A 17,700-nucleotide genomic window follows, 5' to 3' on the forward strand; every position below is an offset into this window, starting at 1 on the left:
AGATGGAGTTACAAGTCAAGAACAAGAAGTGGGACAGACTGAACAATAGGTGCAGGGGGAGAAAAATGTGAAACAAACGTACTCTCGGGGAACTGATTTTCCTTTGGATGGCCCTCGGTACAAAGAGAAAGAGACCACCACCACTGCACCACCTACACAATCGGCATTTGTTCCTACTCCAAGTCTTGCTCCTAGTCGTATTTCTGGTAAGCCTCCTCTTGATCCCAGTCTTGATTTACCCATGGCTATTAGAAAACTAAAAAGAAGTTATACACAACACCCTATTTCTAACTGTGTCATATAACTCCCTAACTCCTGCTTTCCATGCTTTCGTATCTTCTTTATCCTCTGTCTCTATTCTTAACAATTGGCAGGAAGCAATAGCCAAACAGAAATGGAAAGATGCAATGAATGAAGAGATGCTTGCCCTTGAGAAAAATCAGATCTGGGAGGCTGGGATTTGGTATGTTCCCCTTTGGGAAAGAGACTTGTTGGTTGTAAATGGGTCTTTGTTGTGAAGCACAAGGCTGATGGCTCAGTAGAAAGATACAAAGCAAGATTTGTGGCCAAAGGGTTTACTCAAACCCAAGGAATTGACCACCAAGAGACCTTTGCTCTTGTAGCAAAGTTGAATATTGTGCGGGTCATTATTTCTTGCGCTGTGAATCAAGGATGGGAACTCCAACAACTCGATGTGAAGAATGCCTTCCTACATGGAGACTTGGAAGAGGATGTTTACATGGAGATACCTCCTGGTTTTACCTCTTCAGAGACTCAGGGAAAGGTGTGTAAGTTGAAGAAGGCTTTGTATGGTCTGAAGCAGTCACAAAGGGCTTGGTTTGGCCGATTCTATAAGGCTATGGTTGCATATGGGTATAAGTAGAGCAATGCTGACCACACATTGTTTGTTAAAAGGGTGGGACAGTAAGTGACAATCTTGATTGTCTATGTTGACAACATAGTAATCATGGGTAGTGATGTACAGGAAATGCAGAAGCTAAAAACTTATTTAGGTACAGAATTTGAAGTCAAGGACTTGGGCAGATTAAGATATTTCTTAGGGATTGAGGTGGCCTATTTAGCTAAGAGCATCTCTCTCCCAAAGAAAATATGCCCTGGATCTATTGAATGAAACAGGGATGCTTGGATGTAAACCAGCGGATACCCCTCAGGAGCCCAACACACATTTGAAGAGTAAGGAAGGTGACCCGATGGACAAGGGCAGCTATCAGAGGTTAGTTGTCCGATTAATATACATCTCACATATCCGACCAGATATCACATTTGCTGTGAGTATTGTCAGTCAATATATGCATGATGCTCACTCTTCTCACTTGGAAGCAGCATACAGGATACTCCGGTATCTCAAGTCCTCTCCTGGAAAAGGGGTACTGTATTCTCCAAAATAATCATCTCCAGATAGAAGCTTACATTGATGCAGATTGGGCCGGCAGCCCTGATGATAGGAAGTCAACATCCGGGTATTGCACATTTGTTAGAGGAAACCTAACTACTTGGAGGAGCAAAAAGCAAGTTGTTGTAGCTCGATCTAGTGTTGAAGCTGAATTTCGGGCTATGGCACAAGGTATTTGTGAACTGCTCTGGCTGAAGGGGCTTCTTTAAGATGTGGGGATGAATGCTGATCTTCCCATGAGGCTCTACTGCGACAGCCAATTGGCAATCAACATTGCTCACAACCCGGTTCAACATGATCGTACCAAACATGTTGAGATTTACCGACACTTCATCAAAGAGAAGTTGGAACAAGGGATAATTTGTATCCTGTTCATTCAGTCTAGTGAATAGTTGGCTGATATTCTTACCAAAGAAATCAGTACCAAATTATTTTTTCCTATTGTTAGCAAGTTGGGCATGTTTGATATGTATGCACCAACTTGAGGAGGAGTGTTGTAATATGGGTTCAGGGGTAATATTGTCCTTGTACCTATAGTGTCTAGGTTCATTATTCACATGTTAAATGTGTTAGTTGAGTGTTGAGCAAGTCATTCCATATTTATAGTATTCTTAGATTATAAATAAAGGCATGGCCATTGTCACAAAGACAAGCCAGTATTCACGGAATTCTACAGTATCGTATCCTTAAGGTATCGATACAATACCTAAAAAAAGTATTGACTGTATCGGGTCGGTACATGACCCAATATGGTCGATAGTTTGTTTTGACAAAATCAACTTTGTTTTGACAATCCTAATCAATTTTGTTTTGACAAAATCTACTTTATTCCTTGCTTCTATTGGCAAAAGCAACTCTAGTAGTTTTGATTTCATCATCATTTGGTGATTAAACAACCAACAAACAAGGATGGGAACCAGATTTCGGCAAGAACAGTTTTTTTATCAAAACTTTGAATTTTTTGCTCAAATATTGATTTTTAGTGTCGTTTTTTTTGCAATGGATCACTAGATTAGTGAAAACAACCTGACTGATTGCATCAAACTAGGGTTTTTTGCCAATTATAAATGCATCTAAATCCTAAACCTTCCACAAACTGAAGATGAGAATTTTTTTTTTGCAGTACACATAAGAAACCTCATCCTTTATTCATAATCAATGAATGCACTTGTCTCGTTGTACTTTGTTCTCCTCTTTATACATGTTATAGTTTACTTATTACTTATTGATAGTGTTTTATGCTTCAAACCTGTATTTCACATGTATTCTAACATTTCAATGTGTATCTTTAATGTTTCTTGTATCTCTCTGATACGATACATCTCTTAAATCATCCTTCCGATATGATACCCAATACCATAACTTTAAACGTTGCTTATTTTGATGTAGATCGAAATATGAAGAAAAACAGACCAAAACTCTGTTCACGTGAACAGTGTCACATCCCATATTTACCTTGTGTGGAAATGCTTTTTAGAAGATCTTGTGGGCCCATCAAGTGGAGAAAGATTTTATCCTAATGCTGCCATAGTTTAGTTTGTATTTTCAGTTTTAGAAAGTATATTTTATTTCGTTGCAATATAATCTTAGGTCCCTTCTAATTTCAGTTGTTACTATTTTTTTTTTCTTCTCTAAAATAGGATTTTCTATTTTGATGTATGGCAGCTTGATTTTATAGGAAGTTTCCATTTTGGTTGTAAGCTACTTGGTGGCAAACACTTACTATTTTGGGATCAACCCTTGACTCCTTGAGTCTATAATATGTAATGCCCTTAGAGGCCTCCATCAGTTTAAAAGTCAATGAAAATTGCAGTTGCTTGGTTGAGGTCTGAGAGAGATCTTTGTTTCAACAGCTGAGTTAGCTGTGGGTGAGACTGTGAGAGACCCAAGGCTGAGATAGCCTACCCCCTCCTATCCCTATCCCCTATCTATCCTTTCCCTTCTTCTTCCCCATCAATTCCTTGTTTATATTGTTCTGTTCTAAGATTTTTTTTTGCATTACTGAGATCAACCAAGGGCTACTATTACTGCTGGGGTTCCCCATCGGTTCAACAGGAGAGTATACATTCACTGCTGCCATTGTTGCTGATTAGAGAAGGTTTCAAATCACCTGCAGTTCTGCAGATCTGAGTTTTATTGCAGCAACTTCAAGCTCTCTGATCTCCAGATCCATCTATCAGTTGTTGATGATATTTGGAGGCTGAAGTACCCTCAGTGAACCTTTCCTTCGATGGTAAATTGAGTCCAATCCAATGGTCAGGTTTGATTATATCTGTGAGTTTCTAAATCTGAACTAAACCTTTTAATTCTGAGATCTGTTGATATCTCAGCATCTAGCCGTTACTTGTGGCTGAGATTCTGAAGGTTCATTCAACCCAATAAGATCTACCTTCAGTTGTTCCCCAGCTCCATCTGAGTTTCTGAATTACTAAATCTGCTGCTGGTTATTTTCTGGTTAATTTCAGTCTTATTTTTTCCGCTTCTGTTTCTGATATCTTTGCTGTAGCCAACTGATATGGTTATATAATGATCCTACTGTATAGTGGTTCTTACTAGAACTGTTGTCTACATTATTACTACTTCATATCATAGTTGTTAAGGTGTCACCTAGGCGTCTAGGTGCCTTGGTTGCCTTGCATCCAGACCCCTTCCGACGCCTTGGGTTGCTCAGATGCTGTGACAACTATGCTTCAAATTTTATTCTTTATTATCTGCAAATCTTTATTGCCAGAGTTTTACCTTTCATATCGAGCTTTAAGTAACTTATGCCCCTTATAGGTTTAAATGCATGATTAATCCTATGCATTGGTTTGAATGGTTCATTGTATTTGCTAAGGATGTCTGAAAGTGCCAACAAGCATTCTTTTTCAGTCTAATAACTTTTTGGCTTGCCTTCCCATTTCAGCTATCGATTCTCATGGGACAGAATTCGGCATCTTTGTCAACTTCGTCGCCGTTATATTCAACTATATGCTGCTTCACTGCAACAGCTGTCAACCAATGATAACTCTGAAATTAAGAATATTGAGAAAGATCTGGATTCTAAAGTAATCCTTTTATGGAGGTACTCAGATCTAGGTGGAATCTTTGTGCTATCTTTGGAACTGGAAATATGATCAAGTTAAACCTTCTGTCTTGTCAATTTCGACAGGCTTTGTAAGTTGTTTTGTAATTACTTTTGATGATTCAAGTTTTATATGCTTTTTCAGGTTACTTGCACATGCTAAGGTTGAATCTGTAAGATCAAAGGAAGCAGCACAACGAAGGAGTCAAATGAAGAGAAGCTGGTTTTCTTTTAGATGGTTAGTGAGAGTTCAGTGCCCTGTTTTCTTAACTACAATGACCTTTTGTGTGGCTGAGTAGTAATTGGTTGTTGTTGTCACCCATTTACTCAGACAAGCTTAATTTATTTGCTCTTCCTTCCCAGGGGTACTACCTCTGAAGATACCTCTGGTGCAAGTTGTCCAGAGGGATCACAGTTGATGGAGGAAAGACTTACTAAAGAAGAATGGCAGGCAATTAATAAATTATTGAGTTACCAGCCTGATGAGGAGTCGGCTTTTCATTCAGGAAAGGATTTGCAGAATATCATACGTTTTTTGGTGAGTGTCTCTATCAGTCAGGCGGCTGCAAGAATCATTGATATCAATGAGACAGAGATTATTTGTGGTAGATTTGAAGAACTTCATGCTACCACGAAGCTTTATGGTCGAAGCACCCATTGTAATGTGTCGTTGAGATTCTATGGTTTATCTGCTCCTGAAGGTTCACTTGCACAGGTTGATTTCCTAGCTAATCACCATGGTGGTTGATCTTTGTTCTGCTTAGTTTGGTGCACTGATATCTTTGTTCTACGTGTTAAATGATCTAAATTACAGAGTTTTAGCAGTGAGAAGAAGGTGAATGCTTTAGCTGCAAGTTTTGTGCATTCACCAGTTGGGGAGAATGTGGACTGGCGTCTTTCGGCAACAATTGCTCCATGCCATGTTACGGTGCTTTTTTTGAACTTGACATGTTCCTATTTTTTTGATGGATTATTATTGGGTTATCTATTACTCTTCCTAGATTGAACATTCCTAAAGACAACCTTGGTTGGATTAGATGTTTTCAGTAATAGTATTCAAGTCTGATATGTTTTAAATTGACCTTTCATGTTCTTCATGCCTTTCCGTTAAGCATTTTTTTAGGCAATCTACGCCTGAATGGCTTATAGTGCAAAATTTTAATTTCTAGACCATCTGATTTGAGGAATAACTACAATTACTTTTATTGTTTCTTTGGAGATCAGATGCAAATGCTTCCTTATTGCTGGTAATCTGTTGTGTACTGCACCATGTGTTTAATATTTATTCCACCTCTTCATTGAGCTGATATTTTTCTTTTTTTTTTTAATCATTCATCTGTGTTGATCTTATAGATGACAACCTTGGAGTAGAAAAAAAGGAGAAAAAAAAGGGTATGGGAGGAAGATATTAGTAAATAATATGGAGAGTCGAATAGATCTCATATTGACTCATTGCCAAAGTAGAGTGGGACAAACTTCCCCTTACAGCTAATAACTGGTAGGGTGCAGCTAGTCTTAGATGTGGTCAGTCTCGGTGTATATGAGTATTTCTCTTGCATGTTTCATAAGAAAATCTGTTACCTGTCCGGAGGGAAAAACAGGTTACTGTGCCATTCATTGGATAATGCATGTTTTGCTATTATTTTCTTAGTGTGAAACATACATTTCAGGACATGTGCTTTGGTAGGAGCTAACAAAGATCTACTTCTAGCTCACTGTATTTTGATCTTTTTGATAAATAATAAAGCTTTATTGAGGAAGAAAAAGGGGTAAAAAAGAAGGCCTGTACAGAGAAGACGGTCAACAAACACCAAAACACGAAGGAAATCAGAAAAAATGCAACCCTACACTGCAACCCCCAACAGCAGCTACAAAAGGAATTCACTTCCCCAACATTATCTTGGCCTAACCACTCCTTGTTTTCTAAGGAAACCTGCCAAGTCATTTGCAGACATCTGCTTTCAATGGAATGAGTAGTTAATTTGAGAAGCCATATTTTTAATATTTCTAATGACATTCATGAATAATGTAGTTCTAGATTGGTAGGAGACCAACTAGAAGCCAATAAACCAGGACCTGCTATGAACTTTAAATCGTCTAGGCTAAAATAGGTGTTTTTGGTGAAATTAGGGTTAGGGTTTGATGTGTTATGTCAAGTTGAGGTAGGGGAGTTTATCAATGAAGGTCCTGTTAAGTTCTAATGGGTCTAGGATAGTTAACCAGAATCGGCAGCAAGTTCTAGGGATAGGTTTCTGGGTTCTTGGGAAGAGAATATTGCTGGACTCCAGGGTTTAGGATGGGAATCTTGGGCAGAGATTTGGATCGACTGTTCCTTGCTAGGAATGGGGAACTCGATCTGGTTTTGGAGTGGATCTGATGACTGGTTTGGTCTGGACAAAAAATTAGGTTATGGGAAAAATGAAAAACGTATGGGAGAATCTAGGGTTTGGGTTTATGGAGGATAAGAAGAAGAATGGTTAGGACCGTTAAGTTTGGGATGATTCAAACTTACTGTTGTCCAAGAAGTACTTGGACAGCAGCTTGTTTGAATGAAAATCTTTGAAGAAAAACCAGAACTTGAACAAAGAGAGCTTGAATGAACCTCCTGGGCTTTAACCGCAAGGTGTCAATTGGATCAAACACCAATCCCACCAACGAACCACCCGGGCTTCCCACCGCAAGGGGTCAATCAGATCAAACACCGATCCCACCAGCCTTGATCACACAAGACAAAAATCTTCAATGGAGAAGAAGAGCAGCAAAAACTTTTCATTAATATCAAAATTCGTGTTCAATACTTGCCCCCCCTTACAACCTAATATAAAAGACTCAAAAATAAATTCCTACACTAAAAAAGGACAGGTCTAACCCAATCCTTAACCTATTAGGTATAACTTAAAGTGACTAGGAAACTGAAATAGACCCAAAACAGAGTCGTAGTCCAGCCCCACTAAACACTTAAAAGGAAACTACTAAAATCACATAAATTGAACCATTGGTTGAACCGGTTCAATTTATGAACAAAAACACCAAAATAAAAGTAAGTATGGAACTAAAACAACTAATCTTGTTTGCAACCCTATTACCCAGACTTTAGGTCCATAAAAGTGACCAATACATAGAAAACCCATGGGATCAAAGGCCCAACATGTATATAACCCAACCCTAGAGCTATTCCTAATAAAACACGCTTATTTCGGTGATGAATCTGCATCAATGAACCTCCTATAATTGTCCTCGACAGAGTTAACCCATGCTATAAATGTTGTAGAATATCCTTCAACTTAACCTTTCCTAAGAGAAAACTCCAGTCATCTGAGGGACAGGTCTGTCTCAGCATGCGTGGAGTCTCCCTCTCCAATCAGACTGAAAGCGCTCGACCTAATGATTCCTCTCACACCTAAAGGGGCCAGATTCCTATACGAGCACCCATCAAAGTTCAACTTCCATGGGGCAGGGGGAGCCCAAGGGATTCTCCTCAGTCTCGTCGGCCTATTGAAAATAACATCAGTCCAATCATTGAGCGGATGAATAGCAGAAACATCTTAAAATTGGGCAATCTTGCATCCTAAGGCTTTGCATTTGGATGGGATGTGAGGCTTCCAGAGAACATTATGAAGGAAAGGGCCTCTAGGGTTTTCCGGACACTCAAGGTTCGCTGTTAAGAACCTTATTTTCATTTGCCCTTCATGTTTTCATATGTCAAGCTCAAATTGTGTAAGGCTTAGTTGAGTTGATTGTTACCACTACTCTTAGGATTTGGCTTCTTTAAGATAAATTTGTCATGAGGTATCTTAGTTCTTACTTTATTTTACTGCCTGATAATGTTTGCAGGTTTTGATGGAAAGTTGTCACCGGTTTTTAGAGTTTCTGAACAGAAGTAGTGCAGTTAGCCCCACTGTTGCTTTGGAGACTGCAACTGCTTTGCAGGTGAGGAATTTTAATTTTGATGATAAAAGAACAGCTGTCTGGCTGATGCATTACAATTGAGGACTTTTTGAGAAGCTGATGACATTCTATTTTTATGGAAACTTGTGAAGAGCAGATAAAACTAGAGAAAGTGACTCGTAGAGCTCAAGAGCAGTTTCAAATGGTTTTTGAAGAACAAAGCAGGTTCACTTTGACTAATTTTCTGGCTCTCTTTTTATGACCATTTTTTTATTTATTTGTGTTTGTCAGAATGTGGATGTTACTAAGTTGACAATTTATTTTGTCTATTTTGCAATAAAGGGGAAAAGCTGCATGTATAAAAAGACAAGCCTAGCGTCTAGTGGTGTCATTGATTGTAGAATCACTGTGCATCAACCATGCATAGAGGTCATCCTGTGAAGACTGTTTCAACTGTTGATGGACGTTTCAAAACTGATCCTGTTGAACTTATATAAGAGTTTAAGTAAAAAAGAACATTGTGTTAGCAGCTTGATAGTTTACTTCTCATAGGGTGGACTTATATGTCTTTTGAGAGTCTGGTTTTTCCCCTCCTTCCCAATTGTCCAGCTCATTGCAAATGGCAAACAAAATTCACATTTTTTACTCCAATAATTAATGTGGGATAGGATGCTATAAGTGTTAGAGTTCATGAGGTAAGGGTATTATGCGTACTTTGTTAAATAAGCCTTTATTTTTACTTCCTAGGTATTCTTATGTTAGTTTGGGGGTATTTATGTAATCTTGCGTGGTATTGACATGTCAGTAAATTTAATGTAGAGAAATCGATTCTCTCCCCAAGCATTCTTGCGTATTCTTCTTTTTCTTCTTCCTCTATTCTTTTCTCCTTTTATCACTTTGCACTTGGTATCAGAGCTGGTTTGGGTGTCAACCAACAACTTGTCTCTCCATTGTACCTCTAGTTTTTTGAAACCCTAGAAGAGTAGAGGGCTCCAACAGAGGCTGCACCATGTAAAAAGTTTTTTTTAAGCTGTTCACCCATCAACTAGAAGACATACTGATGAAGATTTGAAGCTGTGAAATCAGATTTATGAGCAAGGAAATAAAAACAGGGGTACCACCAGCTCTGTAGTTCCTGCTCTCTTTCTCTCTCCTTAGGGATCAGTTGAAGTTGGGACTGGGCTTATTGGATCGCCCAAGGGTCCTCCTTTCAAGCCCCCATGACCTTGGTTGCAAAGGAGGTGAGTTGTTGGTTTGCAACTCGATTCTCTACTGTTCTACAGTACTGCCAGATTCTGGTTTACTGGTCGTTCTATTGCCTTGAATGTTAAGCTTGAGGCTATATAGTGCTATTTGTTGGTAACTTGTACTATTTGGGGCTTTTGAGTTGTAATAGGATGAACCCACACCTTCAGATGTGCATTTGATTGAAGTTTCTTCAAGTTGTGTGATCTGTTTGCTAGCTTGAACTGTTGTGTGAGTGTTGGGAAGGAGTGTCTAGGTAAAGTGTGCATTCCCCATCTGGTTTGGGTATCCGACCAACTTCCTTAGTATGCTCGCACATAGTGTCTGAGGTTAGTGGACCAGTGGATGCCTCGGCTGGACCGCAGTCTAATTGCCCTTGAAAATCCGCACACCCAGATATCCATCGTTAAGTTGGAAGACACCAACTATCTGGACTGGGCTCTCTTCGTGAAGCTATTCATGCGTAGTCATTGGAAGTTAGGTTACATAACTGGTAACAGCAACACCCCTCATTCAAGTGATCCATCATATCATAATTGGGAGATGGAGAACTCATCTTTTTTGAACTGATTGATTTTTTCCATGAAACTTGAGATTGGTAGGAGGTTTATGCGGAAGGAGACAACCAATAATATTTGGGATAGTGTTGCTAAGAATTTTGACCAAGTGGTTGACTCGGCTAATGTCTACCAATTCCTCCAGAAGGTTATTACAATGAAATAGGGGACAGCCGGACAGGACTATCTCTGAGTATTATAACATACTTGTTGGTCTCTAGGAAGAGTATGAACACTATAGGGATCTCCAGCTTTCCAATCTGGAGGATGAGGCAAAAGTCTATAGAACATTTGAAAAAAAGCATGTCTTGGTTGTCCTTGGTGGGCTGAACCCGGAATATGAACCAATCCGGGTGCAAGTCTTGGGAAAATCACCCCTTCCATCTTTAGATGAACTGTGTGGCTATTCACAAAGTGAAGATGCAAGAAGAGTGGAGAGATCTGCTCTTGCCTCTAGGTCACAGGGGAGTTGGCGTGGTTGGTGAAGAGGCCAAGGTTTAGTGGGGATGACAAAGATAGACTTAGATGTAACCATTGTGGCAAACCCAAGCACAGTAGGGAAACTGGCTGGGACCTTCATGGACGTCCCTCTAGACCTGTACCTGTTGGTATATGAGGCGGCAAAGGACAGCGAGCTAGAGTAAACACTAGGATGGCTGAAACCGAGTCTATGGGGCATTCCTTTGGACTACAGATGGACAGCTGTTCCCTCAACAAAGAAAGATCTTGCAGTTTTTTTTTTCCGACGGTTATGTCACAGTTGAGTGGTTCCTTTCTTACAGCAACTGTGTTAGATTCTTCGACCTTAGCGTTGCAGGCTTCTATCTCTTCCACTTCCTCTTTGGTCATTGATTCTGGAGCTATTGATCACATGATTGGTATGTCTCAGTATTATGACTGATATTCTGTCCTGTGATATTTAGGTATAGGGTTGAGATGATAGAAAGATTGAAGAGGATAAGCAGCTTTAAACTGGGCATGCCATAGCTGTCTTGGGAATTTTCTTTGTATGTTTTGGGTGTAGTGACAATAGTACAACGGAGTTTGGGATGCTTAGGCATCAGCATTTAGGAAATCCCTCTTTTGTTATGAAAAAAAAACCCCAGTGGCCAAGATGAACACAGTTCGAGTTGTGCTCTCCTGTGCAGTGAATCAAGGATGGGATCTTCCACAATTAGATGTCAAAAATGCATTTCTGCATGGAGAACTTGAGGAAGAGGTGTACATGGATATTCCACTTTGATTTACATCCCAGAAAACTCATGGGAAAGTTTGTAAGCTTAACCGAGTTTTATATGGACTGAAACAGTCTCTCAGGGCCTGGTTTGGTCGGTTTCATAAAGCTATGGTCTCCATCGGTTATAAATAATGTTCAAAAACTCGTTTCATTTCGGTATTTCGGTCTGACCGAAATTTCGGTTGAAATATTGCATTTTTTCTGTGTTGAGATGTGTTACCCGATATTATAAGGGTATTTTTGGTATTTTATTTATGCTTTATTTATGTACTTTTGAACAAGGGCAGAATTGTAATTTGGGCTGTGACACTTCACGCGAACAGTGTCGTGAACAGTGTTTTCCTTTGTAATCTCTTTTATTCTTATTATTATAAATAGAGAGCTTGACTGATCTCATTGATCATTCAAGCCATTTACGAAATTCCTGTTTTGTTAACATGGTATCAGAGCCAAATACACTCTGATCTAGGTTTTCAAAACCCACCTCCCTCCCTTCGATTTTTTTTCTCCTTCCCTCCATCGAGCTTCTTCCCTTTTTCTTTCTTCCTTTCTTTTGGTTCTTCTTCTCCATCAGGGCAGCACTACTAAGGTGATTGTAATGATCTAGTTGCTGCCCCAACATACCTCCTTTTTTATGCCTCTTTTTTGGATCGAGTGGAGTTGAAGAACTGTCTGCGATTTGAAGATTCCTATTTTTTTTGGAGATCAGGCCTCTACATCTGTTTCGGCTGCATCTTCTATTGTGGGATCTTTATTTGATATTGTTCTCAGCCCCTATTCACTTCATCAGATTGGTTGAAGACCCCAGCCCCTTATCGATCTCTCTTCTTAGGGTTTTTTTCAGAACCCTGACATTAATCGATCTTGGGGTTGGGTTGCTGGTTCCTGCTGCCTTCATTCGACATCATTCCCAGCCTACATATCTGAGATTTTTTGCTCCAATACAGCCCTCTTCTATTGGGGGTCAATTCCAGAATTTTCTTTTGGATATTTTTTGGCTGTTTGCTGCTTCATTGAAGATTGGTTACCTACTGCAATGACTAGTTCAGATTCTTCTTCGGCCTCTTCTGGCATTGATGGCCAGCCCCGGACTGATTTTCTTCCCCTTGCTGCCCCAATCAAACATGATGGCTCTAACTACCTGAAGTGGTCTCGGTCTACCTATTTGACAGTAGCTGGCCGTGGCCTCATTGGCCATCTTCTTGGGCCAACAACTAAACCAGTGGAAGTGGGTTCTCAGCTCAACAAGTGGTTATCTAATGATGCGATGGTGATGTCCTACTTGATCCATTCTATGCAAGGGGGTATCTCAGACAATTTTCTTCTACTGGACACAGCCCATACTATCTGGAATGGTGCCAAAGAGACTTATGGTCGCACGGGGAATGATGCACAGGTCTATGAGATTAGAAAGAAGGCTAATGCCACTACCCAACAGGAGCTCTCTGTCTCCAAATATTATGCTGCCCTCAAGAACATGTGGTAGCAATTGGATCATTACTCCGACTATCAGCCCTTTACTGCTAGTGATCTGGCTGCCTATCGCAAACACATTGACAAAATACGTGTCTATGATTTTTTGGCTGGACTAAATATGGAGTTTGATCCTATTCGGGTGCAAGTACTTGGGCAGTCCCCTTTTCCATCCCTAGAGCAGGCCTTTGCCTTGGTTTATAATGAGGAATCTCGTCGGGCTGCTATGTTGCATTCCTCTACTGTTGATCGATCCGCCTTGCAAGTTGCTTTCAGTACTCCTTCTCTTACCACTATTGATGGTGGTACTGCTGTCCCTAAAGGTCCTGTCAAGTGTGAACACTGCAACATGCTCTATTATACTAAGGCTCAATGCTGGAAGCTCCATGGGAAGCCTGCTGATTTTGAGGAAAAGAAAGCCCGTGGGAAGTTTAAGCCCAAGGCTCATATGGCTGATTCTCCTACTACTGCTGCTGCTGCCGCCCCTTCATCTGACATTGGGCTTACTCAGGATGAGCTCCTAGCTTTCCGTCGCATGCGACAGGCCTCTTCCGCTGCCCCCACTACGGCATCTGCACCTGCTGCCCCTCCTGGTTCTAATTTTGCCTCAGGTACTCCAGTTAGTAGTCTGGGTGCATCGGTTGTATCTAGTCCTTGGATTATAGATTCCGGTGCCACTGACCACATGACTGGCTCCTCCCATGTATTTCATCTTTATTCTCCATCTTCTGGCAAAGACATTGTTCGAGTAGCTAATGGTTCCCTTTCTCCTATTAATGGGAAGGGTTCCATACGCTGCTCACCTACCCTTTCATTAAATTCTGTTTTGCATGTTTTGTCCTTTTCTACCAACCTTCTCTCTATTAGTAGTCTAACTAGAGATCTGAACTGCAAATTGACTTTTTTCCCTTCTCATTGTGTCATACAGGATCTAGAGACGGGGTGCACGATTGGGGGTGGTAAGATGCAGGGTGGTCTCTACTTACTTGACCCGGGTCAGCCTTCTACTTTACATTCGGCTTCCTCTACAGCTCATCATTTACAGTCCACCTCGTCCCTTGACCTTCATCTCTGGCACTGTCGACTTGGTCATCCATCCCTTAGTACTTTGTCTCTTTTGTTTTCGCGCTTGATTAAGCCTTGTAATAGGAATGAGTTTTTATATGAGGCTTGTGTTTTGGCCAAGTAGACTCGTTCCAGTTATTCTTCATTAAATAAAAGAAGTGAGTCTCCTTTTGCTTTGGTTCATTCTGATGTGTAGGGCCCTTCCCGTTGTACTTCCCTTTCTGGTCATCGATGGTTTGTCTCGTTTATTGATTGTTATACTCGTGCCACTTGGGTGTACATGATGAGCCATAAAAGTGAGGTCTTCCGTTGTTTTCAGTTATTTCATAGTATGGTTCAGACCCAATTCAATGCCACCTTGCGCATTTTACGCAGTGATAATGGCAGAGAGTACATGGAGGGTTAGTACCAACTTTATTTGGCGCACATGGTATTGTCCATCGGACCCGGTGTGTTGGCCTTTTGCGAGAATGGGGTTCTTTGAAAGGAAAAATAGACATCTCCTTGAGGTAGCCCGGGCCATTATGTTTGCACGGCGGGTTCCTTCTCACTACTGGGGTGATGCCATTCTTACCGCTGCTTATCTCATCAACCGTGTGCCTACCCATGTCCTTGATGGTCGTTCCCCCGTTGATCTCCTCCAGGGTTCCTCCTCCTTTGTGGTTCCCCCCAAAGTTTTTGGTTGTGTTTGCTATGTCCGCAATCATCATCCTCATGGGAAATTTGATCCACGGGGCATTCGGTGTATTTTTCTGGGCTATTCTGCGACCCAGAAAGGATATAAGTGTTACCATCTACCTTCTCGACGTACTTTTGTCTCTATGGATATTGTCTTCCATGAGTCCTTGTCATATTATTCCCAGACACCTCTTTAGGGGGAGCAGGATCAGGGTTTTGAAGATGTATCTGCTTTTCTTCCGGCTTCTATTCAGGGGGAGCCCTCTGTAACTTCGTCTCCTATTTAGGGGGAGCGTAGACTAGTCAGTCAAATCCCTATTGATAAGGTATATACCCGGGAGCGCACAGGACAAGTTGAGACTACCACCACCACCATACCACCTCCACAATCGTCTGCACTTGATCTAGATCCAGACCCTGCTACATCATCTGGTAAGGATCCTTCCCTTGACTTACCTATCGCTGTTCCTAAAGGCATTAGGTCATGCACCCAACACCCCATCTCCAATGTTGTTTCCTATGATGCTTTATCTCCTTCCTATCATGCATTGGTTTCTTCTCTTTCCTCTGTTTCTATTTCTCAGAAATAGCAGGAGGCGATTGCAGATCCAAAGTGGAAAGCAGCCATGATGGAAGAAATGACGGCCTTACTTAAAAATGAGACATGGAAGCTAGTTGTTCTTCATTCGGGTAAGAAACCAGTCGGGTGCAAATGGGTATTTGTTGTCAAGCAGAAGCCAGATGGAACAGTGGATAGATATAAAGCCAGGCTTGTGGCCAGAAGCTTCACTCAGACTTATGGGATCGACTACCAGGAGACATTTGCCCCTGTTGCGAAGTTGAACACTGTCCGGGTCTTACTGTCTTGTGCTGTCAACTTTGGCTGGGACCTACAGCAGTTGGATATAAAAAATGCTTTTCGTCGTGTGGAGTTGGAAGAGGAGGTTTATATGGATGTTCCTCCGGGTTTTTCCTCTAACAAGACCAATGGGAAAGTTTGTGGGCTCAAAAGGGCACTCTATGGGTTGAAGCAATCTCCACGGGCATGGTTTGGTAGGTTTCATAAAGCCATGGTCTCCTGTGGATACAAACAGAGTAATGCTGATCACAGTCTGTTCATCAAGCGAAAGAGAGAAATGGTCACTCTTCTCATAGTTTATGTTGATGATATAGTTGTGACTGGTAATGATACAGATGAAGTTTCTCACTTGAAGGCTTTCTTGGGACGGGAATTTGACATAAAAGATCTAGGACAGCTAAGATATTTTCTTGGGATTGAAGTTGGCCGTTCTCCAAAAGGCATCTTTCTTTCCCAGAGAAAGTATGTTCTAGATTTACTATTTGAGACTGGTTTTCTTGGTTGTCATCCTTGTGACACTCCCTTGGAAGCTACGACCCGTCTGCAAGAGAAGGATGGCGAACCTGTTGATAAGGGCAGATATCAACGATTGGTGGGCAAGCTGATTTATCTCTCCCACACCAGACCAGATATTGCCATTGCTGTGAGTCTTGTGAGCCAGTTCATGCATGATCCTTATTCCACTCACATGGCTGCTGTTCTTCGTATTCTCCATTACTTGAAGTCAGCTCCAGGAAAGGGGATCCTTTTGTCTCCTCATTACCATCTTTGCATTGAGGCTTACACAGATGCTGACTGGGGTGGTAACCCTGACAGGAAATCTACCTCCGGCTATTGTACTTTTGTTGGAGGAAATCTGGTCACACGGCAGAGTAAAAAGCAAAATGTTGTGGCAAGATCTAGTGCTGAAGCTGAATTCCGTGCTATGACCCAGGGCATATGTGAGTTACTGTGGCTTCAGAGTTTACTCCTTGATATCCGTGGTTCTGTTCATCTTCCAATGATGTTGTACTGTGACAACAAAGCAGCAATTAGCATTGCCCACAATCTAGTGCAACATGACCGTACCAAACATGTGGAGATTGACAGACACTTCATCAAGGAGAAGTTAGAGAGTGGGCAGATTTGTATCCCTGTTGTGAAGTCTGGAGATCAACTTGCTGATGTCTTCACTAAAGGGTTGAGTGGGAAGTTGTTTTATCCTAGTCTAGTCAAGTTGGGCATGAGTGATATTTATGCCCCAACTTGAGGGGGAGTGTTGAGATGTGTTACCCGATATTATAAGGGTATTTTTGGTATTTTATTTATGCTTTATTTATGTACTTTTGAACAAGAATAGAATTGTAATTTGGGCTGTGACATTGTTCATGTGAACAGTGTCGTGAACAGTGTCGTGAACAGTGTTTCCCTTTGTAATTTCTTTTATTATTATTATTATTATAAATAGAGAGCTTGACTGATCTCATTGATCATTCAAGCCATTCACGAAATTCCTGTTTTGTTAACATTCTGTTATGTTTCGGTAGGTCATTTCGGTGGGTTTTAGGCCAAGTTTAGGCCTGAAACTTCATGGAAACCCTATGTTAGGCTATATATATATATATATTTTGGTGAATAAATAATCTATTACCAAAGCCCCAGGGGGGCGAAAGGGAAAGAAAGAGGGGGGAAGAAACATACCCCAGCCCCAACTAAATGGGGGGGGGGGTAAGGGGCCGTAAAAGAGCACTATCTATACCCCAAGAAACAACAATATGCCTGTTCCTTGGGGAATCCAAAAAAGTCTTATGAGGCAAAAAACTAAGCTTAGAGGAGACATCCAAAAAGATGGCTTTCCAAATGAGGTCGGGGATGAGAGTTGGATGTCCATCTCCTATGGTTCCTCTCCATCCAAATATGGTAAAGAGCTGAGCCAAACACAAGCTTGCCAATAGTGTCGCAGATAGAGCAACCAAGGAAAGTCATGGCCAGCCAGAGCCACTCTCGATCAAAAGGGAGGGGTGTGCTACGAGGCCAGATAAATGAAAGGGCTTTTTTCCAGATGGGAGGTAAAGGGGCAAGCAAAGAAAAGGTGGTCAATGTCTTTGGAACCGTTCCAACAGAAGATACAAGAAAGAGGGATAGGGGTTCTTCGGTGTAGGAGGAAGGCTTGGGTTGGAAGGCAAAGGTTAAGGATTCTCCAGGCCAGGAAGCTATGGTGAGGGATATGACCTTTGAACC

The 17,700-nt window shown here is 41.2% G+C and overlaps 1 protein-coding gene across 2 annotated transcripts in view; it reads left to right on the forward strand.

Moving 5' to 3' along the window:
* LOC122672780 overlaps window positions 1-17,700 on the forward strand; it is a 254,565-nt gene that overhangs the window by 42,999 nt on the left and 193,866 nt on the right. The window contains exons 12-17 of one of the 2 annotated variants that reach the window (XM_043870268.1): window positions 4,320-4,478; window positions 4,624-4,716; window positions 4,842-5,193; window positions 5,293-5,406; window positions 8,313-8,408; window positions 8,524-8,591. In XM_043870268.1, the coding sequence (XP_043726203.1) occupies window positions 4,320-4,478; window positions 4,624-4,716; window positions 4,842-5,193; window positions 5,293-5,406; window positions 8,313-8,408; window positions 8,524-8,591 (882 nt within the window). Of the gene's footprint in view, window positions 1-4,319; window positions 4,479-4,623; window positions 4,717-4,841; window positions 5,194-5,292; window positions 5,407-8,312; window positions 8,409-8,518; window positions 8,592-17,700 lie in introns of those variants that run through there. The other variant, XM_043870269.1, reaches the window with a different exon arrangement.

The sequence above is a fragment of the Telopea speciosissima genome, chromosome 8 (assembly GCF_018873765.1).
Source record: "Telopea speciosissima isolate NSW1024214 ecotype Mountain lineage chromosome 8, Tspe_v1, whole genome shotgun sequence".
Lineage (NCBI taxonomy): Eukaryota > Viridiplantae > Streptophyta > Magnoliopsida > Proteales > Proteaceae > Telopea > Telopea speciosissima.